This window comes from Marmota flaviventris, chromosome X (genome assembly GCF_047511675.1).
Source record: "Marmota flaviventris isolate mMarFla1 chromosome X, mMarFla1.hap1, whole genome shotgun sequence".
NCBI lineage: Eukaryota > Metazoa > Chordata > Mammalia > Rodentia > Sciuridae > Marmota > Marmota flaviventris.
The window spans coordinates 134,702,538-134,728,607 of NC_092518.1; the positions used below are offsets into that span (position 1 = coordinate 134,702,538).

General features: G+C 41.3%; 3 protein-coding genes across 9 annotated transcripts in view; 2 read left to right on the forward strand and 1 right to left on the reverse strand.

The window, feature by feature from the left end:
- The window catches only part of F8 (coagulation factor VIII), a 98,356-nt gene that overhangs the window by 20,780 nt on the left and 51,506 nt on the right, over positions 1-26,070 (reverse strand). For 4 of the 7 annotated variants that reach the window (XM_071606536.1, XM_071606537.1, XM_027923009.2 and 1 more), the window contains 7 exons: positions 24,885-25,097; positions 24,391-24,619; positions 24,019-24,201; positions 22,734-22,850; positions 22,282-22,353; positions 21,327-21,412; positions 20,176-20,331 (listed from right to left, as the gene is read on the reverse strand). In XM_071606536.1, coding sequence (XP_071462637.1) covers positions 20,176-20,331; positions 21,327-21,412; positions 22,282-22,353; positions 22,734-22,850; positions 24,019-24,201; positions 24,391-24,619; positions 24,885-25,097 — 1,056 coding nt within the window. Of the gene's footprint in view, positions 1-20,175; positions 20,332-21,326; positions 21,413-22,281; positions 22,354-22,733; positions 22,851-24,018; positions 24,202-24,390; positions 24,620-24,884; positions 25,098-26,070 lie in introns of those variants that run through there. The other 3 variants (XR_011705694.1, XR_011705693.1, XM_071606539.1) reach the window with 2 other exon arrangements.
- H2ab1 (H2A.B variant histone 1) lies at positions 11,211-12,035 on the forward strand. Its single transcript, XM_071606641.1, has 2 exons — positions 11,211-11,377; positions 11,690-12,035. Exons 1-2 carry the CDS (start codon positions 11,211-11,213, stop codon positions 11,985-11,987), a joined length of 465 nt encoding a protein of 154 aa, XP_071462742.1. The 3' UTR covers positions 11,988-12,035.
- F8a1 (coagulation factor VIII associated 1) lies at positions 13,458-14,831 on the forward strand. Its single transcript, XM_027923007.2, has one exon. It carries the CDS (start codon positions 13,477-13,479, stop codon positions 14,626-14,628), a length of 1,152 nt encoding a protein of 383 aa, XP_027778808.2. The 5' UTR covers positions 13,458-13,476; the 3' UTR covers positions 14,629-14,831.

The window sequence follows — 26,070 nt, forward strand, 5'->3', positions numbered from 1 at the left end:
GCCATGTTACACCTGGCAGTGCCAACCTGGCTGCAGTGGGAAGGAGAACAGAGAGACCTACGGACAGGTGGGTGCAGAGGCCAGGTTGTGGGGGCAAAAGGGTTTGAGGGGAGGACTATGGTGGGCCATTCTTCAGTCCCCACCATCCTTCGTGAGCTCCGGCCTTAAGAGTTCTGCACCTGGAAAACCCTCACCCCCCACCTCCGCACGGGGGCTTTGGGTTTCCTTTTCTGTGGTTGGGGAGCTGCTCTTTGTCTAGTGAGCACCAGCCTGGATGGCTACGCAGAGCCCACAGTTGGTAGAACGTGATTTTTGTCCTTCCCAAGAGCTTGGTGGGCGCCCTTACTACTTGATACATATTTAGATCAGTTTGTGTACATTTCAGTTCTGATCCCATGGATCAGTATGGACCTTTTCTATGTTGTCGGTGAAATTATGTGACATGTGATGAAGAAAACCATTCCACGAATTACTTTATAACCCAGAGTATATGATGATTCATACTTAAAAAGAGAATGCAGATTTGGAATGTAATTGTTTTCTTTTTTGGTTAGCTTCTGTCTCTCCAAGAGACAACTGTTTTGTAAACATTCTGTGGGAGCTGCGTAATTGTTACCATAATTGCAGCCATTTACTTTCCCCTATTCTCACTTTATGAATATTGTTCTTATTCCCAAGAAATAGAAAAACTAGCCTGAAATAAAACCTACTGTCCTGCAGACGTGCTGGCCTCTCCCTGTTCTCTCCTTGAGAAGATAAAGGGAGATGCCGGTTTCCCTGTGCTCCTCTGAGAGATACGAAAACTGCCTGTCTGTGTTCCCAAGAAACAAACTTGCCTTCCACAATATCAGGAGATGCTTACTTTGTCTGTCAGGACTAATCCCAAGTCTGTCAGGACTAATCCCACGCCTAGCCCACGGCCATGATTCCAGCCTCGAAAAGATGATATTAAATGGGAGTTGCTGCTGCTCTCCCTCCTTGCTGCTGCTGTCCCTCTCTCTGCACACAGCAGCCTTCTCAAGCTCCTGACAATGAAACGGCTTCCTATCCCAGGGGTGTGTGTGATTAGTCCTGCACCACTTTTCTTTCACTAATGACAATAGGGAAATTCAACAAATGACATCCTCTGTTTTTTTTTTTTTTTTTTTGACAATAAAATATACTTAAATTCTCAAAAAAAAAAAAAAAGGAAAAGGACAAGAATAAAAAATAATGGATGAGAACTTTACAAACTTTCCAAATACAGGGTGGGAAATGCACATCTCAATTAATAAAATCCAGAGGTTTTATTACTGATAGTCTTTGTCCTGTTATAAATATTTATTTTAATTACATTACAAAAGTCAACATCACAAAATTAAATGATCAAAAAACAAACAAAAATTTGACAGCAAGATAAAACTTACTTATCATATATAAGGGACCTTTCATAAATTACAGTACATTTCTCAGCAGAAATATTGCAGGCCAGGAAAGAGCAGGATGATATATTCAAAGTACGGAAACAAACAAATCCTGCCAAGAATACTTTTCTTGAAAAACTGTCCTTTAACAATAAAGAATAGGTAAAGACATCCAAACTCAATCACTAAAGAGGTTTGCTACTCCCGTACCTGCCTTCTACTTGAAATAAAAACACACTAAACAACAACACAATCCCTAATGATATGTATGCAGACAACTTCAATCAAGAACCACTATAAACTAAATTTGACAACACATTAAAATAATTATAATACATGAACTGGGATATATCCTTACAATGCAAGGGTGATTCAACATATACAACTCAACAACATGATATGCTGCTTTAAAATAATAAAACATAAAAACACCACAATTATCTCAATAGGTACATAAAAAGCATTTGACAAAATTCAACATCTATTATAATGGAAATTAAAGACAACACAGATAAGTAAAAGAGATCCCATATTCATGGATCAAGAGAATTTCTCTTGTTAGGATATCCATACTACCTAATCTGTAGATTCATTAAAATCCCTATCAAAATCCCAACAACATTTTGTTACAAAAATAGGGGGGAAATCATAAAATTCATGTGGAACCACAAAAGACCCTGAAAGTCAAAGAAATATGGAGCAAGAAAAGAAAAACTTACAGGTGTCATACTTCCTAATTTCAATATATATTACAAGCCTATAGTAATTGTGACAGTACACTATTGTCATTAAAATAGATGTTATTAATCAATGGAACAGAGAACACAAAAAAATTACGCACTTACTGTCAAAAGATTTTTAACAAGGATGCCCAGAACATACAATGAAAAAAGATAGATTCTTCAATAAACAGTTTTGGGAATACAAAATATCTACATATAGAAAAAAATTGATCCCTTTTCTCATACCATACATGAAATCAACCCAAAATGGATGGAAAACTTAATAAATAAGACCTGAAACTATAAAACTTCTAGAAGAAAACATAGGATAAAAGCTTACTGGGCTGGTGCTGTAGCTCAGTGGTAAAGTGCATGGGGTTTAATCCTCAGCACCACATTAAAAATAAATAAGGGCTGGGGTTGTGGCTCAGTGGTAGAATGCTTGTCTAGCATGTGTGAGGCCCTGGGTTCAATCCTCAGCACCACATAAAAATAAATGAATAAATAAATTAATTAATTAATAAAAGATGCAGTTGGAAAATATTATGCTAAGTAAGCCAATCCCCCCAAAAAACAAATGCCAAATGTTTTCTCTGATATGAGGATGCTGATCCATAATGGGGTGGATGGAGTAGGGGAGGAATGGAGGAACTTTAAATAGGGCAAAGCGGGGGAGGGAAAGGAGGGGGCATGGGAGTAGGAAAAATGGTGGAATGAGATGGACATCATTACCCTAAGTACATGTATGAAGACACAAATAGTGTGACTCTACTTTGTGTACAACCAGAGACATGAAAAATTGTGCTCTATACGTGTACTATGAATTGAAATGCATTCTGCTGTCATGTATTGATGGAGTTGTCTGAGATCTTGAGGACTTGTGCTAGAGCTAAAGATGTTAAAGAGTTAATGTCCTCTGAGATCTTGGGAGGCCAGAGCAAGCAAGAATAGCAGACTGTTCTCAGGACATGCTCAGTTAACATGAGCAGACTTGTCACAACTTCCTCTTGAGACTGTGGACGTGCTTCATGTCTTTCCCTTGGGGTGGAGTTATTTGGGGAATGTTCCTGTTATCTTATGCTTAGCGGCTAGTATAGACCTTGGATAAAGACTAAGGAAGTAAATGTAAATGTAGCATTATTTTAAAAAAGATATTTTAGTATTTTGTCTGCCTAACCTCAAGGTTGTATTCCACAGTTGAGAACCCACTGTAAATTTTAAAATGCTGTCCTTGCCAATAATAAACGTTCTTAGCTGCACCAAGCTTTGGATCCCCTGAGTCACTTCTTTCGTCTCATTGGGCTCTTCAGTCCTCATCAAAAATGTATAACAAATTAGGGTAAATAACTTTTTTTTAAAAAAAGGGTATTATTTCCAACTACAACTAAAAAAATAAATAATTTTTAAAAAAGCTTCTTGACATTGTTCTGGGAAATATTACTATTAATAATATTTAATAACAATATATACATTATATTATTACATATTATGAATTATATAATAATAATTATTACTGCATATCACACCCAAAACACAGGCAATAAAAGCAAAAAGAGACAAACAGGATAGTATCAAACTAAAAAACTTTTGAAAACAAACAAAACAATCTACAGAGATAAAAGAAAACTTATAGGAAAAGGAGAAAATATTTTCGATCCAAATATCTGATAAGAGCTTTGCTATGGTATGAATGTTTTCTCTAAAACACATGTTGAAAATTAATTGATGTTGTAACATTGTTGAGAGATGAGACCTTTAAGAGGTGATTAGATCATGAGAGCATGGCTAAATTAATAATATTATTATTGCAGGACTGGGTTAATGATAAGAGTACCAGAAAATGTTATAAGATTATTGACTGTGGAGTATATTAATTAGTGTGTGTGTTAGATAAAGACTGTAAGCACTATGTCCATGATGTAATGTAAACTGCAAAACTTAGATAGATTTAAGTTAGTGATGTAAAAGTTTACACCCAGGCATAGATCCCAGACCTCACTCAGTTATCAGCTGCAAGCACAACTGAACTAGGACTTAAAATCCAGAATTCTGGGGCCAACAGGACAAATAAGACCCAGACAAATAGATCAAGATCTCTGTCACTGTTGTTCCCCCATAGCAGACTCCTCCAGCCCGGATCAAGTTCCAGTGATCTGGACTTAAGACATGTCACAGGTGTTGCCTGGGACCCATGGGTGTAGACTCAGTTAGGACTTAGATTTAGGATGTGTGTCTGAAGTGTGATGAGCATTAATAAAACAGATTTGATTGACTCTAACTGTGCCTCAGACTGAGTTGTAGAAACCACTCGTGACAGTTAGTATGTGAGGATTCTGATAAAGAATGAGTTCTTCCTCCCTTCCACACCCTGCTCTCTCCCTCCTCTCATCACATGAATGCACTCACACTCATACCCTCTCGCTTTGTGGTAACTTCTATGATGTTATGACAGAGCAAGAAAGTCCTCACCAGATGCAGCCCTTTGATCTCAGACTTTTCATTCTCCTGAGTTGTAAGAAATAAATACCTTTTATTTATGGATTATTCAGGCTGTGATATTCAATTATAGTGATGGAAAATGGACTAGGAGAGGATTAATATCCAAACAACTCAATAGCAAAAACAAAATACAACAAGTAATTCCTGTGGGAAGCCACTTCTGAGCTTTAGTGTCTTCACTTGGCCTTGAGCCAAGGAGATTTTGGTCTGGCATTGCATACTATTTTGTGGCCCCTCTCACTTAATGGATTATGCAATGCACATGACTTCAATCTTCGCTGGTCTAGGAAGGCTGCTGTTGGAGCTGTGGAATTGGGATGACCCACTGGAAACTGGACAGCCCACCTCCTACCTTATTTGGTGAAGAACATTCTGTAGAAAGCCTTTGAAGTTCCCCCAGAGAAATAAAGCAAACTCTGGCTCTTGAGCTCTTTCCAGTGTGGAACTCAACCCCTAAGGTCACAGAGCAGTCCTGCCACCATTTTCCAAAATTACTTCCTGTGTAGTGTGGTTTCTTCACCACTTCTTTTTCTTAGCTTAATTTTGCAGCCAGCCTACCTCACACAGAGGAGATCCAAATTCCATCACCACTGTGGGACGTGGGTGAAAAATTTCAATTAAAAACAGAAGAGAGCCCTGAATAATCATTTCTCAAAAGATATACAAAAGCCCTAAAGATATATAAAAAGGTGCTCAACATCACTATTATTCAGGAAAATGGAAATTAAAACCACAAAGAAATATCCTCTTGAACTTGTTAGATAGCTATTAAAAAGACAAAATGTAATTAGTGCCTGGTGGCGCTTGGCTGTAAACCCAGCAGCTCAGGAGGCTGAGGCAGGAGGATCACAAGTTCAAAGCCAGCCTCAGCAACTTAACAAGGTACTAAGCAACTCAGTAAGACCCTGTCTCTAAATAAAATACAAATAAGGGCTGGGGATGTCGCTCAGTGGTCAAGTGCCCCTGAGTTCAATCTCTGGTACCAAAAGTCAATAAATAAATAAAATAAAAGTTAATGGGTATTGGTGGAGAAAGAGAAACCTTTGTACACTCTTGGCGGGACTATAGATTAATCCAGCCATTATGGAAAAGAATATTGCCACTTCTTTTTTTAAATATTTATTTTTTAGGTGGACATGATATCTTCATTTTACATTTATGTGGTGCTGAGGATTGAACCCAGTGCCTCATGCCTGCTAGGCGAGCACTCTACCACTGAGCCACAACCCCAGCCCAACAGTATTGCCACTTCTCAAAAAAAATAAAAATAAAAACAGAACTACCATATGATCTCCAGCAATCCTACTTGTGGGTATATCCAACAGAAATGAAATTAGTATGTCTACACTCTCAAGTTCACTGAATAATCATATATTATAATCAAGATACTCTGTGTACAAATTAATGAGATGCATGTTAGTATCCAACATGTGGGGTTCAGGATCTTTTTTTTTTAACAGTAGAATGCTTTTTGACATATTGTACACAAATGGAGTGTAACTTTTCCTTCCTCTGGCTGTACATCGTGCAGAGTCACTCCAGTAGTGTGATCATACATGTATATAGGGTGATAATGTCTCTTTCTACCATCCTTGCCATCCCCATAATCCCACCCCTCCCCTGACTCCCCTCTGCACAATCCTAAGTACCTTCACTCTTCCCTACTCTCCTGCCCCAGATCCATCCATATACTGACAAATGCCACGATTTCTCCTTGAAGACTAATATTCCGGGCTGGGGTTGTGGCTCAGAGGTAGACCGCTCGACTACCATGCATGAGGCACTGGGTTCGATCCTCAGCACCACATAAAAATAAAATATTGTTTTAAAAAGACTAACATTCCATTGTGTATATACACCTTATTTTCTTTTTTTAAGAGAGAGAGAGAGAGAATTTTTTCAATATTTATTTTTAGTTTTCAGTGGACACAACATCTTTATTTTTTTATTTTTATGTGGTGCTGAGGATGGAACCCAGCTCCCCGCGCATGCCAGGTGAGCGCGCTACCGCTTGAGCCACATCCCCAGCCCCTACACCATATTTTCTTTATCCATTGATCTCTTGAAGGGCATCTAGGTTACTTCCATAGTTTAGCTATTGTGAATTGAGCTGCTATAAACATTGATGTGTCTGTGTCTCTTGTACCATGCTGATTTTAAGTCCTTTGGGTATAAACTGAAGAGTGGGATAGCTGGGTCAAATGGTGGTTCTATTCCAAATTTTGTGAGAAATCTCAATACTGCTTTCCAAAGTGGTTGCACCAACTTGCAATCCCATCAACAATGTATGAGTGTACCTTTTTGCCCACATCTTTGCCAACACTTATTATTGCTTGTCTTCTTGATAATTACGATTCTGACTGGAGTGAGATGAAATCTTTGATTAGTTTTGATTTGCATTTCTCTGATTGCTAGAGATGATGAACACTTTTTCATATGTTTATTGATCAACTGTATTTCTTCTTCTGAGAAGTGTCTGTTCAGTTTCTTAGCCCATTTATTGATTGGGTTGTTTGTTTTTTTTTGGTGTAAAGTCTTTTGAGTTCTTTATATATCCTGGAGATTAGTGCTTTGTCTGATGTGTATGTGGTAAAGATTTTCTCCCATTCTGTAGGCTCTCTCTTCGCATTATTTATTGTTTCATTTGCTGAGAAGAAGCTTTTTAGTTTGAATCCATCCCATTTATTCATTAACTTCATTTTATTTACTTTTTTAAAAATGTGGTCCTGAGGATCAAACCCAGTGCCTCACACATGCTAGGCAAGTGCTCTGCCACTGAGTCACAACCCCAGCCCCCATTAATTGATTCTTATTTTTACTTTAGGAGTCTTGTTAAGGAACTCATGTCCTAAGCCAACCTGATGAAGATTTGAGCCTACTTTTTCTTCTATTAGGCACAGGGTCTCTGTTCTAGTGCCTAACTCACTTTGAGTTGACTTTTGTGCAGGGTGAGAGATAAAGGTTTAGTTTTCCCAGCACCATTTATTGAAGAGGCTATATTTTCTCCATTGTAAGTTTTGGCACTTTTGTCTAGTAAAGAGAACCATATTTATGTAGGTTTGTCTCTGGGTCTTCTATTTTGTACCATTGGTCTATATGTCTATTTTGGTACTAATACCATGCTATTTCTGTTACTATTGCTCTATAGTATGGTTTAAGGTCTGGTATGCTGATGCTTCCTGCTTCACTCTTTTTGCTGAGGATTGTTCACTTTTTTGCTGAGGCTGTTCTGAGTCTCTTATTTTTCCAAATTTTTTTCATGATTACTTTTTCTAGTTCTATGAAGAATGTCATTGGGATTTTAATTTGAATTGCATTAAATCTGTATAATAGTTTTGGTAATATGGCCATTTTAACTATATTAATTCTGCCTATCCAAGAGCATGGGAGGTCTTTTCATCTTCTAAGATATTCAATTTCTTTCTTTAGTGTTCTATAGTTTTCATGGTAAAGGTCTTTCACCTCTTTTGTTAGATATATTCCCAAGTATTGCCTTTTATTTATTTGTTTGTTTATTTTGACATGCTTGGTATCTGCAGAAAAGTATATGCCATGTTGAAGACAACTGGAACACAGTTTGAGAAATATGCTACTAATACCAATTCAGAAGGCCAAGATTTAACCATGGCATATAGCATTAGAAAAGTTGAAAATGATCTCTCTCATAGAATATCTGAGATTTTGTATTTGCTTAAATATCATACAATATGAATAAAACCAGGAGTGTACTTTGGAGTTTCAGTATTAGGGAAATTTTTAAAAATTGTTCTGCCAGGCAACAATTTTTGATCCTATAAAATAGAAAAACTAATAAGTATATGGCATTGTTCCTAAAAAAGTTATATCTGAAATCACAGCTTTCCTCGTTGTAAATATATCTGCATTTTTTGTGTTAAGATAGGATGAATCACATATATAAATTATAGGACTCTAAAGATTCACCAAGGATTTTCTTATTTTCCCCTGTTTTCCTGTACATTTAGAGGGAAACCTGACTTTTTAAAATGGCCTTTAGACTTGGCCCTTGCAGAAGACCACCTATTTCCTCTGTCTGGCCATCTCCTACATAAGCAAGCACTAGAAGCTTTTGGTGGCCTCAATTTTATTTCTTACTGATTAAAACAACAAATACATAGTCTGACCCAGAAAGGGATAACTTGCTATTCCAGAAAAAAAAAAAAACACTTAAAGCACTATATATATTGACTTTCCCTTCATTTGTTACTCAATTTTTGTGCCTGGATTAGAAACCTGCTTGGGAAGACAGTGTATTAAATCAACAAAGAGTTAATCACTACACAAGTCCTAGATTTCATGTATTATGTGCCAGGCACTGTGTTAGGAGGCTTTACTAGTGAACTATACTAAATGTTTAAAGAAAGATTAATATAAATCCTTCCCAAACGCTTCTAAAAGAGAGAAAACTTCCTAACTTATAGTATGAGGCCAGCATTATCCGGATATAAAAGTCAAACAAATACATCACAAGGAAAAAAATTACAAACCAATATTTCTAATGGATATAGATTTAAAAATCCTCAACCAAATAAGAACAAATCAAACCCAGCAGCATATTACTAACATTTTTTTTCTTTGCTTAAGTTGAAATTTTCCCAGGAATGCATGGTGATTAAATATAAGAAATTAATCTGTTAACCACACATTAGTAAAATCTAGGTGGAAACATCCATAAGTTCATCTATGTTGGGGCAGAAAAATTGTTTCATAAAATTGAACAGAGTTTCATGATTAAAAACCCTAATCAAACTAGAAAAAGGAAAATTTGTCAATGTGATAAAAGGCAAAAGTAACATCATACTCAATGGAGTAAGAATGAAAAGTTTCCTCTAACATGAATAATAAGATAACAATGCTGGCTTAACTATTTCTACTCAAAATTGTACTAGAAATTCTAGCAAGAGCAGGTAAACAAGAAAAAGAAGAAAAAGTCATCCACATTGGAAAAAAAGAAATAAAACTACCTTATTCTCATATTATATAAGCTTATGTACAGAAAATCTTAAACAATCCACAAAAACACTATTAGAGTTGATAAATTAATTCAGTGAAAATACAAGACTAAAATACAGAAGTCAGTTGTATTTCTCTACATTATAAATGAAACCTGGGATTAAACGAAATAATTCTACTTAAAATAGCATCAAGAAGAATAAAATACTCAGAAATAAATTTAATTAAAGAGGTGTGACACTTATCAACGGAAAATGCCAAGACATTGTTAAAGATATTAATGATGACTTAAAAAGAATGACAAAGTTGGACAAACACATTAAATATAATAAAGGGTAAAGAAATAAACCAATAAATGCATTCATCAGTATGGGGGCCCAAAACTTAAAAAAAGTATTCAAATGGAAACTTGTAAGGGAATGCTCATTGTAGCATTAGGTGATCTAGGGGATCAAAATATACAATCCTAAAACATGCCATCCTGGTATATTGATTATTTTCAGTTAAAGGCACCTGAAAAACAGAAGATGAAAGAAGGGCACTATGACTTATTTTTTTGTTTTTCCTGAAAGGAGATGATATTTTCATATATCCTTTCTGCATCCAGAGGAAAGAAGATGTTTGTATTACAAGAGATGGGGAGTGTAGGAAAAGCAAAACCTGCACAAACATTGCTAAACTAACCATTAACTTCCTATTGACTTTTACAAAATTTAATATCCTGACCCAAGCCCTCTGTATTGTCATGTATTCAGTATTTACTAGTTTGTCCAACATAGCATACACAAATTTGCCTGTAACTGCTTCTCTGGGTATTCATTTTTCTTGCAAGGGCTCCCATGTCAATATAAAACTTAGTAAATAAAATTTGTGTGGTCTTGCCCTGTTAGAATGTATTAAGTCCTGGTTGGATACCCTAACAAGGTAGGAAGAAATTTTTCCTCTTCCATAGTCAAAGTCACCCAGCTATCCACCAACTGATGAGTGGATACACAAAATGTGGTGTATGCATACAATGGCGTATTATTCAGGTGTGAAAAGGTACGAAGTGCTGATTCGTGCTGCAACGTGGATGAACCCTCATGCTAAGCGAATGTAGTCGGACACGAAAGGCCACACATTTAACTCTGATTGCACGTATAGTTTCCGTCCAGCATAGGCAATTCTCTATGGTAAGAAAGCACGTCAGTGGCTGCCAGGGGCCCTCAGGAGCAATGTGTGTGTGCGTGCACGCGCGCGCGCAGATGCGCACACACAAGGGGGGGGGGGACAGCTTAAGGGGTACCGGGTGTTTCTGGGGGGCGGTGTAAGTTTCTTGGAAGTAGATGGTCCTGGCGGTGGTACAGCACTGTGATGGGACATACTTGACGCCTCTGACACGCACCCCCCAGTCCTCCTCTTCTTCCCTAGACTGCTCCCCTCCAGCAGAAAGTGAGAGCTCCTGTGCCAAGATGGGAGGGCCCTGGCCAGTGAGGAGGCTAGGAGGCTGGGAGGCCTGGAGGCCATCTGGCCGCCCCGTCTCGGCCCAGGCCCAGGCCCAGGCCCAGGCCCAGGCCCACACACTGCGAACCAGCCGGGGAGTGCCGACATCATCAGAGCGCGTCATCGCCGACCAATGAGGGGGCAGCCGGGGGTCGCTAGGATACGGGGCCCTGGAGCACTGGACCCAGACTACCTGCCGCACCCACCGAGCACCCACCGTTGGCGTCTAAACCGGCATCACATCGGGCCAGGCAAAGCCCAGTCCAGCCGAGCTGAGCAGAGGGAGCCCAGTCCAGCCGAGTCAAGCTGAGCAGAGCAGAGCAGAGCAGAGCAGAGCTAAGCAGAGGGAGCCCAGTCCACCTGAGCTGAGCCCAGCATGCCAAGGCAGAGGAGCCGTCGAGGAGGAGGAGGAGGAGGAGGAGGAGGAGGAGGAGGAGGAGGAGGAAGAGGAGGAGGAGGAGGAGGAGCAGCAGCAACAGCAACAGGAGGAGGAGGAGGAGGAAGAGGAGGAGGAGGAGCAGCAGCAACAGCAGCAGGAGGAGGAGCAGGAGCAGCAGCAGCAGCAACAGGAGGAGGAGGAGGGTCATCGTCGGGGTTGTCCCGTCCCCAGAGGCAGGCCCGCTCCCGCACCGCCCGAGCTGAGCTGACCTTCTCCGTGAGCCAGGTGGAGCGCCGTCTGCGGGAGGGCCGCTATGCCCAGCGCCTGAGTTGGTCTGCGTCCGTGTTCCTGGCCGCCACCCTCGAGTGCCTGACAGCCAAGGTGCTGGAGCTGGCGGGCAACGAGGCCCGCCACAGCGCCAGGAGGCGCATCACCCCAGAGCTCCTGGACATGGCCGTCCACAACAATGCGCTGCTCAGCGGTCTCTTCGGGACTACCACCATCTCCCAGGTCGCCCAGCCCCGGCGCTAGCTGCTGCTGCTGGCTCGGGGGCCCTCGCCCAAGCACCGGCCCACCTGTCCACCAGGCCCCAGGCCCCCTCGCTCTCGGCCAGCCTCGCCCGGCCTGGCTTGTGCCTTCAGCCAGCCCTTTCATTAAAGCGTTTCAAGAAACCCTCCGCCTGCCTCAGTCACTTTGTGTTGAGGGGGGGTGGGGGCTCTCCAGGCCTCTGGAGTTGGGGGGACAGCCAGGCCAGGCGCTGGGAGTGCTGCGGGGTGGGCTTCAGGCCTGCGGCGTTAGGTACCTGGGACGGCAGGAGGAGTAAAGGGAGGAAGAGGAGAGAGGGAGGAGGAGGAGGAGGAGGAGGAGGAGGAGGAGGAGGGGGAGGAGGAGGAGGAGGAGGAGGAGGAGGAGGAAGCCTTCTTCCTGGGGGTGGGAGGGGCAGCGCAGAGGGTGACCCTGGGTGGCAAGGGCAGGCCAGCGTGGGCATTGTGGGGTGGGCGTCGAGGTACAGAAGACGCCTCCCCATGGCCCTGAATGACTCAGGGCCTGCCTGCTTGCTTGCCTGCCTGCCCGCCCACCCACCCAAGTCGCCAGAAAGGGGGTGGCCACGACACTAGGGCCGTGGGTCGTGACACGACCCATGTCTGAAGGCGACCGGCCGCGGTGGGGTGGACAGGTGGCCAGAGTGGCGGGGCTGGGCGCCCACGGGGCAAGGAGCTTCGACGGCAAGATGGAGACGTGAGGGGGGAAGGGTCCAGGGAGGAAAAAAAAACCAAACAGGGAACTCGGGTCAAGCAGGGTCATGGATTGAGCTTTGGTCACGTTCAGATGGAGAAGCTGCTAGGCGCCCTTAGCAACCGAGGGCCACTAGCTGCAACCTAGCAACAGCTGGCGCCTGCAGAGGCCCCGCAAGCCCAGGACCCCGCCTCGGTGCAGAGGCCCTCGTCTGGACCGCCCCGTAATCCGTCATTGGTGTAAGTACCTCGCGGGCAGCCGGCCGGCCCCGCCCCGCCCCGCAGCCACCATTTGCATATGCCCCGGGCCGGGGACTCTGCATTTGCCTGGGGGGGGGGGCGCTACGGGAGGCCAGGCCCCGCCCCCTCGCCCTCGATTTGCAGGAGCAGCTCCCCGGATGGCCAGGCCACGCCTGCCCGGGACCCTCGATTTGCGTAGGAACCCGGTGCCAGGCCAAGCCCCGCCTCCTGACCCGCGCTTCGCAAAGGCAGCTGGCTTCACGCCTCTCCGGTCGCGTCGGTTACTGAAACCAGCCCCGGACCCGCCCGCGTCCCTGATTGGCATACGCGCCTCCCAGCCAGGCCCTGCCTCTCACCTTTGCACATCACCAGGGCGACGGGGGACTGCGGGGGCGCCGCAGCCAGACGTGTGCTTCGAGGCGCGCGGTCGCGGTAGGCCGCTGCAGGCCGCTGCAGCGTGACGCACGGCACGTCGCGGCCCGCCGGCGGCGTGGCCGGGACCTTTGCCCACGTAGGCGTGTCCGGAAGTTCCCGGACCTGGCAACATGGCGGCTTCCACGTCCGGCCTCGGCGGTGGCGTCGTCCCTGGTCCCGAAGCCGGGGACTTCCTGGCCCGGTACCGCCTGGTGTCGAACAAGCTGAAGAAGCGGTTCCTGCGGAAGCCGAACGTTGCGGAAGCCGGGGAGCAGTTCGGTCAGTTGGGCCGCGAACTGCGCGCCCAGGAGTGCTTGCCTTACGCAGCCTGGTGCCAGCTGGCAGTGGCGCGGTGCCAGCAGGCGCTCTTCCACGGGCCTGGGGAGGCGCTGGCCCTCACGGAGGCCGCACGCCTCTTTCTGCGGCAGGAGTGCGACGCTCGTCAGCGCCTGGTGTGCCCCGCCGCCTATGGCGAGCCGCTGCAGGCGGCTGCCAGCGCCTTGGGCGCCGCTGTGCGCCTGCACCTGGAGCTGGGGCAGCCGGCCGCCGCCGCCGCCCTGTGTCTGGAGCTGGCCGCCGCCTTGCGCGACTTGGGCCAGCCGGCCGCCGCCGCCGGCCACTTCCAGCGCGCCGCCCAGCTGCAGCTGCCCCTTCTGCCCCTGGCCGCTCTGCAGGCGCTGGGCGACGCCGCCTCCTGCCAGCTTCTGGCGCGCGACTACAATGGCGCCCTGGCGGTCTTCACGCGCATGCAGCTCCTAGCGCAGGAGCATGGCAGCCATCCCGTGCAGCAGCTCCCGCCTCCACCACCGCAGACCCTGCTGGCCCCGGCGCAGTCTCAGCCCCAGCCGCCGGGGCCCCAACCCGGACCTGGCGCGACCCCCTTGGTGCCCGCCGCACCGCTCCCCGCAAACCCTGGCTCTGCCTTGCCCTCTCCTGTCGCCCTGGGCGCCTTCTCGGAGGTGCTGGTGCGCTGCGAGGTGTCCCGTGTGCTGCTGCTGCTGCTCCTACAGCCACCTCCGGCCAAGCTTCTGCCCGAGCACGCCCAGACTCTGGAGAAGTACTCCTGGGAAGCTTTTGACAGCCACGGACAGGAGAGCAGCGGCCAGCTTCCTGAGGAGCTCTTTCTGCTGCTGCAGTCCTTGGTCATGGCTACCCACGAAAAGGACATAGAAGCCGTCAAGTCACTGCAGGTGGAGATGTGGCCTCTGTTGACTGCTGAGCAGAACCACCTCCTTCACCTCGTTCTGCAAGAAACCATCTTCCCCTCAGGACAGGGGGTCTAATAATCACTTTAACCAAAGACCTTTTTGCCTGGTAGTCGACCTCATTCATCCACCTTTGCATTTAGGGGGAAATAAAAGGCTTTGATCCAGGTTCTGCATCTCCTGTTACTCATTGTAACCATGGGAATTTAGTTGACTGAAGTTACCTCCCAAATGTGCTTTTCTACCATGGAGGAGAAGAAATAAAATGGAATATTATAGAATCACAGTGAAGGACATTTTATCTCTTCCAAAAAACTGCAACATTAAAAATGAGAATCCTTTTAATCTTCTTTCTCTTTCACCCCCATCTTTCTTTCCTAGTGAGCACTTGGAAACATTGGGTTTGCACAACTCTGAATAAGCTGTATGACTTTATGGCTCATTTCTTAGTCTGTTTCTGTGTGTGTTGGTGATCACTAATTTTTTCCTGTGTTTCATCTCACATGTTCATGGGAGTCATTTTATGACTTGCTATAGCCCCAAATCCATGATAAAACTGAATACTCCTGCCTTGAGATTGAGATTTGCCTTATCTGTAGTAGACTACTTCACCAATGTGTCAGGAGGCAAAAAGCAGGACCAGATTCTTTGAGTCCCAGGATTTATTCATTCATTTCAAATATATACTTTTCCTGGTGTGGGGACCATGCTGGATAACAAATGAATCAATCTATAGCAGAGGCCATTTGTCATATTATTACTGAGAAAATACCTAAATAAACCTTCCAGCTTCCCTTGCTCTTTAATGACTTTAAAATCACTAATTTCAGAGGTCACATGACTGGGTAATACATTTACTCCCCAGCTGGCTTTGCTGGAGATGACACCTGAGTGTGCTTTAAGGATAACGGTTACTTAAGTTACTCTTCAAGGGCCTGAAGGCTGCTTTTGCTGAAAACACTGACTCTTCATTTGGGCCTGCAAATGTCCCATGCATGACTGGAATGAGATGAACATACTTAGCATCTCTATCTTCACTTTGTGATTGTCTCCTTTATTGCATCAGTTTTTGAGTGAAATTCTTCTCAGCACCACATGTCTGAAACTGTAATATAGGGTTAACTTGACCTAGACTTACAATTTCCTTTTAAAGCTAACAACACGAGCTGTCAGGACCAGAAACAGACCATGAAAGAAATGAAAACAAATATTCCTGGAAGATCTCAGCTTATTCCCAGAACAGACATGAATATTCCTGTACTTTATAAGACTTTCCCTCTCTTCATTATTCCTATCATATATCCATAACCCCTCAACGCCTTGGAGTGAGAAGCTTATTTATGAACAAACTCTACTTCCTCCATTCTTTGACCATTGAAAAAATAACTTCTTTCTCTGTGGCACTCAGCTCACACATTGTTTTTTTTTTTTTTCCTTGTGAGACTAACTTCCAAACCTGGGTTCAGTAACAATATGGTTGTTACTCAGATTATTGCAATGAAAATGTGTACAGCTCATCAGTTCATCATTGTTTCTTTGCTGATTCTTTGTTTTGCAAAACTTTAAATATAAGCCATTCATAATTATGTTACCTACTTGCCTTGGAAGTCAAGGTTCTAGTATACTTCCAACAGGTACATATAATCTAACATTGCAACTTTTATTTAACTCAAGTTTGTGAACTCTGAGCACAACTCTTTAATTGTGGAATCATATATATGCAAGGCAGGTCCTTGTTACCCCCAAAGCATAATGACATTCCACTATGCACATGAAATTAGTATGTACAAAAAATGCATGTTAATAAAAAGTAAACATCAAGTTTCCAAGGCTTATTGATCCAAAAGTTCCATACAAACCAGCTTAATAGATCTCGTTTGTAGTTATTTTTAATTTTTTAAAACTCTGAAATATAACTTAAAATTAAACTTTGAAAGCATGCATCCTTATACTGAAGTTATATACAATACTCATCTTTTGGAGTAATATTTACAGACATAGCTTAGTGGTAGATTTGTGTGTGTGTGTGTACTTTCTTGGGAGAGAATTATAGAGGGTTGCCATCTTGAAATGGGTGGGATTCTTGGGGTATTCTGGGCATCCATTTCTACTGCAAATGTGTGAAAGTAATGGGAAGTACAGGAGAGGTCCATGTGAGATAGAATCAGTCAAAACATTACTCTCTTGGTTGCCAGAAAGAGTAGTGCATACTCCTCAAAGCTTAGTCCAGCTGATTGCAAAGTGGCTATTTTTTGGTATGCTTCCCTCAACCCTAGCTGTGGGCCTGAGAGACTGACAAAAATATTTAGGGGTTATGGAGCAAAAGTGGTGAAGGTTTTTGTATTGGGGCACAAGAAAAGCGTATTTAGTCCTATTTAGGCCTTTGGTGACATGGAGGGAGAATCAGAGGGTCAGGAATTGGGTATATAATCATAATTCAAAATATTGTAAACTACAATAAAAATGAAGCAGTGATACTTAAAGAGGATAGAGATTCCCTTTACTCCATTATTAGAAATATTGCTTGTGAATCGATATTTTATGTGGGACTGGTATAAAGATACAAAGACATTGATGATAACTAGGATGGAGGAAGGTAAACCAGACTGAAACTGGGCAAATTTGTGATTGAAGGGTTCTGGTACCTGAGGATTAATGTTAACTGTCTAGACATCTTTTCCACCATTACACTAGACAAGCAGTCTTCAAACCTTTTTTCTTTAAATGTCCAAATAGGGATATGTTAGTCTTTACTGACCACAAATGGTCTCTGTGGTTGTTTCTTTGCTGGTTCTTTGTTTTTTTTACAAACCTTTAAATATATTATAAGCCATTCTTAATTCACAGTGCATACATAATTAGGCTGCAGGCCAAATCTATAGGCTACAGTTTGCCCATCCCTGTATTAAAACCTAGAACATAAACCAAGTGTGGCAGTGCATGCCTATAATCCCAGTAACTTGGAAGTCTGAGACAGGAGAATTAGAAATTTGAGGCCAGCCTTGGCAACAGAGAGACACTGTATCTATGGGTATAGATGAGTGGTAGAGCACCCCTGGGAGGGAGGGAAGGAAGGAAGGAAGGACTGACTTAGCACACAGCAGTTGTTCAAGAACTGTTTAAAAAAATAACTCTTATGAGAGTACATAATAATTATTCTATCCTTCTCAATGTAAAATAAAGATTGAACATAAATGGACTAGACATTCAACTCCAAATTGTAGGAGTCAAACATAAATAAGATAAACCAAAAGAACATAAAAATGGTTTTTAAAGTGTTAAACAGAAATTAATTAATTATAAAGCATCACTTTCAAAACTAGGTTTCATTTTTAAAACCAGGAATTAATTCTTTAAAAGACCAATAAAATAGACAAAAACTTGCTAATCAAGGGGCAAAAGAGAAAAAAATAAATAGATGTGTATATACAGATACAGATATATGGCATGGGAAGAGAGATATGGCTATTATACACATCTTACAGGTAACATAAATGAGAAACCCAATAATCAGAGAAGGAATGGAAAAGATAGTCAAGTATCTACCACCAAAGTAAGCACAAAGTAAGTATCTACCACCTAGTTATCATCAATGTCTTTGTATCTTTATATCAGTCCCACATAAACTATTGATTCACAAGCAATATTTCTAATAATGGGGTAAAGGGAACCTCTATCCTCTTTAAGTATAGGTATACCTTCTAAATTTACTAAATGCAATTGTTACATCAATTAAGCTATTCTAGAGCAATAGTTTCATGGAAAAAAAATGGAGCTTACCAATTTACTTTCAAATTTAATATAATCCTCATGCCAAAACACAAAGAAGTAAAGCCTCTCCAAAAAGGGTTAACCAATTTTATTCATAGATAAATTCGAAATAAAATGTTGGCAAATTGGATGCAAACACATTTTAAATGATTACTACCCTATGAAAGAGGTTGTCCTAGTAATGTAGTACAGTGGTGTGTTGGAGCCCTCTTGCACTGGGTCATGAGAGCATAATAAATCCAAACCTTTCCTCAATAACCTCTCCCCACTTTGCCTTTAAGTTGATTGTTAATCACCTGCCAGCACACCACTTAATATAAATATAATTTAGCAATACAAAGTGAAGAAATGTGGGCTGGGGATATAGCTCAGATGGTAGAGTGCTTGCCTCACATGCACAAGACCCTGGGTTCAATCCCCAGCACCCCCCACACACACACGCACACAAATAAAAAAAAGAATGTGATTATGTTAAAGATGGTAGAGATGCTGCCATTCAGAATAAAGTAGAGGGGCTACGATTGTGGCTCAGTGGTAGAGCTCTTGTCTAGCATGTGCGAGACCCTGGGTTGAATCCTCAGCACCACATAAAAATAAATAAACAAAATAAAGGTATTGTGTCCAACTAGTTCTAAAAAAATAAATATTTTTTAAAAATAGATGGAAACTTTCTAAATATGTTAAATATTTGAAGCTAACAGTGAAACATGGGATCAATTCACATTAAAGTCAGGGACAAGGCAGGCTCATTTGGTGTGTGTGTGTGTGTGTGTGTGTGTGTGTGTGTGTGTCTGTCTGTCTGTCTGTCTGTCTCATAGAAGCAGGGTGATTGCTAGTTCCTGTTTATCAGGTTCTGTCAGCATAATGTCATCAACATAATGGGCAGGCATGGTATTTGTGGGATGTTAAGATATTTGGAGTTCTCCAAGTCTATGTTCTGACAAAGAACAAGGGGGCTGGCATTGCTCTGACATACGAGCAATAAACAATATTATCATTCCTACCTCATAAATGCAAATATGTTCTGATTTTGCTTCTCAATGGGAATGAAGAAAAAGCTTCTTTCTAGATAAATAGTTCCATATAAGGTGTCTGAGTCTGTGTTAATTTACTTTAAAACAGGTATAATATCTGGAATTGCAATTGTTTTTTGGTATCACCACCTGTTTGAATTTGTGGTGGTCTGCTGCCATGTTCTATCTCTCATTTGGCTTTTGTAATGGCCAAACAGGGGCAATAAGGAAAACAATTACTCTCTTGTAAAGCAACTATCTCAGTTTGGTCACTGAAAAGCTTTTATGCAAAGGAAGAATTATTGCTTTAGAGACTGGGGAGAGGTTGATTCCTCAGGCAAAGGTGGTTCAGGGGGATTTGGAATTTTGAAATTCTCAGCTTCATCCATGTCTGCCTAAGTGTCTCCATCCCAGGTCTTAGAGTTCCATTCTTTCCCACCAGTGCCCTTACCATAGCATAATGGAACTGGGGATGAGGAGAGTTGAGCATTTGTCACTACAACTCTGTAACTCTTGTCCTTAATCACTAAGTCATATCTGCCTACAACCATAGGATATGGAGAACTACAAAGATCTCTGTTCATAATTCCTTATAATAACTATTGACCAAAGGTAGAGATGGGGATATGGCTCAGTTGGTAGAGTTTTTGCCTCACACATACAAGGCCCTAGGTTCAATCCCCAGCACCATAATAATAACAACAACAACTATTAACCAAAGGTAGAAAATTCTTTTTTAAAGTTAAACTTACAGAATCTAAGACTGTTTGTCCCATATCTGAAATCCATCAGAAGATCTTTAAAGCATTCATTAATTCTCTTGAAAGGACTAAGTACATACCATTAAGGTGCCAGTAGAATTCCCTCGATAAGTCATCCATTTCTTCCCATCAAGACTATACATGATAATAAATTGAGAGATATAGAGGCTGGAGAACTTCTGACGGGCACCCTGGGTCTTGATGCCATGAATAATCATTGGTGCCAACAGATCTACCTATCAATTAAAAAAAAAAACATTTTATTTAAACCTGTTTTTAAAAAGCATGTAATATCTTCTGAAATTAATTATGGGTTTAGGAAGAATCTACATTGCTACAGATGTGTGTATTGTTATCTTGGATATACAGGTGAAGCAGACACAAATTTTGAAAGCTGAACATATTTGTGTGGTTGTGGGATAAATGGTGGGAATGAGTAGAAAAGGTGCTTATTGAGCCCCTGCTTCCTAACAAACCAAATTCCAAATCATTGAATCGTTTCCTCTATATGAACATCCACTCTGCCTGTGGGCAAGGCTTTTTGCCTTTTAGGCCTTCTCACTAAAATAGATGCCTACCCCAACTTCCCTCGTTTTAGAAAATGAAAAATTAAACATGTCATTTGCGTTTGCAGCTCATGTTCTATTTCCATTGAACAGTGCTGCTCTAGAGGAAATAGGAAAGTGAGAAAATCTGAAAACCTAACCTATGAGAGGCTGGGGTTGTGGCTCAGTGGTAGAGTGTTTGCCTAGCATGTGTGAGGCACTGGGTTTTAGTTCTCAGCACCACATATAAATGAATGAATTAAATAAAGGTTCATCAATATCTGAAAAAATAATTTTAAAAAAGCAATTGAGTTAAACTAAACACATTATTTGAAGTATTAATTCTATCTTAGTTCACCAGATTACACTAAATTTAAGTATGTATGAAATACTATCAAGTGGTGTATGATTGATGAAAAAGATCAACTTGGTTTTAGAAAGGTAGCTACGGTGTCTTTGCTTGAAAGGTAGGGGATTGAACCACTTGTTTTGTGTTAAAATGAAGAATTTTGGAGGACTGAAGGACATTTACTCGTTTAAAGGCATCTAACAATAGAATACACAGTCTTAGGTGTGATTGGAAATTACTGCAATATAAAGGACATGTATAATGCTTTGAGCTTGTAAGAGGATAATTAATGTAATCAAATATGATATAAATCCCCTCATTCATTAAGTTCTCTAACCTTGATCCATGAAAAGGGCTCCTTGGTACTCCAGGCATTGATTGATCCGGAATAATGAAGTCTGGCCAGCTTTGGGGCCCACTGTCCTTTGCCCAGGAAAGGGGAGAGGAGAGAGATTATATTCAACTAGGTTGGTCCTTAGACACGTGGAAACAAGATAGAGAAAGATATAAAAACTTTGAAGCCTAGCAGTATTGATAACTAAGACTTTTGCTTATTATTGTTGTAAACTTCTAAACTTTAATTCTTTAATAACTTTGTCGATTGTTAGCACCTGAATTTACTTGATACTGGAATTTGATACCAAATGATATTGGACAAATTATATTGTTATACTATATGCATGTATGAATATGTAATAACAAATCCCACCATTATATTTATCTGTAATGTACCAATAAAATATGGTAAAATAGAAAAGAAAATAGCCTGGCATGATGACACACACCTATACTTCCAGCAATTCAGGAAGCTGTAACTTGAGGATCATGAGTTTGAGGCCAGCATCAGCAATTTAGCGAGGCCCTCAGCAACTTAATGAGACATTGTCTCACAATAAAAATTAAAAAAGGATGGGGATTTGGCTCAGTGATTCAGTGCTCCTGGGTTCAATCCCCAGTAACAACAATAAATCCCCCAATATTTAAGAACTCTATAAATTCTATTCAACCATTACTTCTTACACAAAAGTGAAGAGAATGGGCTTAAGGGAACAATACTGAAAATGGAGAGAATATTTAAGGAGGCAGTGTCACTGTCTAGGTGAGAAATGAAAGTGGCCTGAATTAAGATGGTCACAGCGCAAAATGGAGAGAACAAGATGGATTTGAGTTCCATTGATGGAGTATAATTAATAAAAGCATGGAGATGGATTAGTTATCTGCAACTATCCAACAGAAATTTTAAAAAGATACATTCATCTCAGGTTCTTGGAGTGAAAAATAATAGTATTTACCATATTGTCCTGAAGCTGTGATCTGAAAATCTCTAATGTGTCCAGAAGCCATTCCCAAGGGAATCTGACACTCTGAAATCAAACAATAATATTCAATTTAAATGTAATAATGGTATGAGCTTGTATTATATTTCTCAACAAAGGCAATAATTCCAAGGAGAAGGAAAGCTATACAAAAGTAGGCTGAGATTGGTGGCAGTAGTGCACACCTGTAATCCCAGCAGCTCAGGAGGCTGAGGCAAGAGGATCCTGAGTTCAAAGCCAGCCTCAGCAACTTAGTGTGGCCCTAAAAACACTCAGCAAGACCCTGTCTCTAAATAAAATAGAAAGAAGGGTTGGGATGTGGCTCAGTGGTTGAGTGCTCCTAAGTTCAATCCCCAGTACCAAAAAAAAAAAAAAATAGGCTAGGTAGGTTAGGTAGGTAGGTAACCTCTGCCCACAGTGCTACTCACGCTTGCTGTACACCAGAAAAAGAGTGCTCATCCCCGCATGTAGGTGCTCTCCAATAAGGCATTGTATCCGCCAAATTCCAGGTTTGGATGGTAGCATTTCTACTGTCCCAAAAACACCTTTTCAAAACCAAAAGGAACAAATAAATGTGCACAAATATATCGACTTATATAGAATATCAAAGAATATCTACCAAATTCAGTTCCTCCACTGCTTTCTATGTGATTCCTCTAGTTGGAGCACTTGGAGATTGAATTTTGACCACTTCCCTCCCAGAAAATCAGACAGGGTCACTAGATGCTTTGATCATGGATACAGGAGAAGGCTACTCCTGTAATATTAGGACTGGCCTACACTCCCATGGGTTTTCAGAGCAAAAAGCCTGTTTCCTATTGATCTGATATGGGATCTAAGGGAGCCTATTGAGGGGTTGGGAGGGCACAATAAGCACAAAGCAGAGAAACAGAGGACTTAACCATGTTTCTTTTTTCCAATGCAGACTTCTAACTTGATGTAGGCTCAACTGGGGGTGGGAAAATTGAAGTTAAATCAACTACAGAATTTTTGTCAATACCCTGAAATGAATATTATAATTTCTGACTTGAACTGTATGTGACATATGAAGTACAGGTTTGTTTGTTACTTAAGAGTTACCAAGCTGGGTGCTGTGGCACACACCTGTAATCTCAGCAGCCGGGGAGGCTGAGATTGGAGGATCGCAAGTTCAAAGTCAGCCTCAGGCAAAGCAAGGTGCTAAGCAACTCATTGAGACCCTGTGTCTAAATAAAATACAAAATAGGGCTGGGGATGTGGCTCAGTGGCTGAGTGCTCCTGAGTTCAATCCCCAAGTGAGGAGAAAAGTCACAGGACTTACTGGAATATTTATGAGGAAAGAGGGGAAATTAATCCCCACTATTAAACCTGTTTTAGTGGAGGACCAAAATAGTGTTTCAGTCAACATTGTCATATACACTGGTTAAATATTTAAATAAATCACTCCTTGAATAACTAGTGGTATAATACTGGATTTGAGAAGGAAAATGAAACTATTCCTGGGAAGATGCTGTGACATTAATCATCCATTTATTCTGTTCTAATCCCTTTATAACAATTTTTATATACTTGAAATAATCTTATTCATTTGCTAATTGATTTATCTTTCTGTACATTAAAGTTACTTGACTTGCTACTTGAAAGCAAGGAGCTTGTCTGCTTTGTGCAGTGATTGTATTCATGCAAAGTAAGTACTCAAGTACTATAAGTAAAAGAATACAAAGAAGGTCATACCTGGATAGAGGTTGTACACTGCCATTTTATACTCCTCTTTTTTCCGTACAGTGAACACATGTCCACTGAAATGAATAGAATGGATGTTTTCATTGCTGCCCATGCTGAGCAGATACCATCGAATCCTTTGATCTTGAGCCATTACTAAACCAGGTAGTGTATCCATCACATAGCCATTGATTGCTGGAGAAGAACAGAGAAAGCTGTTAAAATTTATTGTAGAAGTTTCTTTCCCTCCAGACTACCAAAAATACTGACAGCTGTGCGGATTCCAGTCCTGCATGTATACTTTCAAGTCATGCAATGATCAAGTCTCTGGCTCAAGGCTCATTGGAATAAGTGCATGCTATATTTGGGTGTAGAATATGTTACCATGGAAACGATAATTCTCTTTAAAAGTTGGGTCTTCCATTTGGATATTGCAGGGTGCCCTGCAGTTCCTTTCCATGTTTTCACGGAAATACCAGCTCTTGGTCTCATCAAAGATAGTGAAAAACAGAGCAAATTCCTGCACTGTCACTTGTCTTCCATGAGCAGGGTTCAGAGTGTTAGTGTGACAAATCAGAAGGGGTCCAATCAAGCCTGAGTGCACATCTCTTTCCTAGGGAGGGAAGACATCAACACTATTAGTGTAAGCTCTCTCACCTACAAACCAGACTAGACTTCTCATCAACTTTCCTGCCATTTTAACCTGTCCCCCATACAACAGTTCATCTATTTCAGTAGGTTCTAAGTGAAGTTTCTAAAACACAAAAATTTAAAGATTTTCATTGTGCTTAGGATAAATACCAAAATTTTTAGCACATAAACACAAAGATCATTTCTTTTAAACCAGAAAATACCCAGCACAATGAAGACCTACTTACCAGATCAACATCAGAGAAATAAGCCCAAGCTTTGCAGTCAAACTCATCTTTAGTGGGTGCCATATGATATTGTACTTTCCAAAAGTAAGTTTTTGTTTCATTCGGCTTCACAAAGTTTTTTCTAGGTTCTGTTCCTTGTCCTTGATCTTCCTTATAAGAAATTAGGCTAGAATAGAAGGAGTAGGGACGAGAGGCCTGGTTTTTGAAAGTTACCTGCAGAGAAAACACGCGCACACACACAAAAAAAATCAAGATAACAACAATAACAAAACATTGAAAGAGAAAATTATTTTTAAAGCAATTTTTTAATACTTACTTTTTAGTTGCAGTTGGACACAATACCTTTATTTTATTTATTTATATGTGGTGCTGAGGATCGAACCCAGGGCCTCGCACATGCTAGGCGAGTGATCTACCACTGAGCCACAACCCCAGCCCCAAGAGAAAATTCTTGAATAGAATGGGAGAGAATGTTTGGTTGTTTACAATGTATAAAGCAAAAGACTCATGTCAAGATTATATAGGATACTTCTTGGAATTCATAAGAAAAAAGTAGATTATCCAGTACAAAAATTGGCAAAAAAAAAAACTTGGAGAGAAGCTCCACAAAAGAAGATATCCACATTACTGCTACTCATGAAAAGATTCTCAACCTTATTGATCAGGGAAATGCAACTTAAAGGTAATTTCCAAGTAAAAGGATGTATCTTCATGATACATTCCAGGATTAATGCATATTATCTTTGAAAAAGATTTGTTTTAAAGACTTTTTTTTCAATTTGAAAAAGTACACATATTATATAGCATGTGGAAAGTAAAATAAAATTCAAGTCAGAAAAAAAGTACCCATAATTTTAGATCCTTCTGCATCCTTACTATAAAAAATCAACTAGGAACATGGATGGCTATTTTGAACAGAAAATAAAACAACTTTGGTCTCACATGATGTACCAAAATAACATCTAGTTTATGGGAATTATTGATGGATTAAAAATAAAAATGTAAATAATTAAGGTATAAAAGAAAGTATAAGTGATTCTTTTAAGTATCTGGGTAGGAAGGGACTTTTATAAACATAAAGCCAATGAAAATGTCAAAAAGGAAGAATTTCTCAGATTATATCAGTCTTCACATCCACAGACCGGAATCTTCCCACTGCCTCTGTGCTTTCTGAAAACTCAGTGAA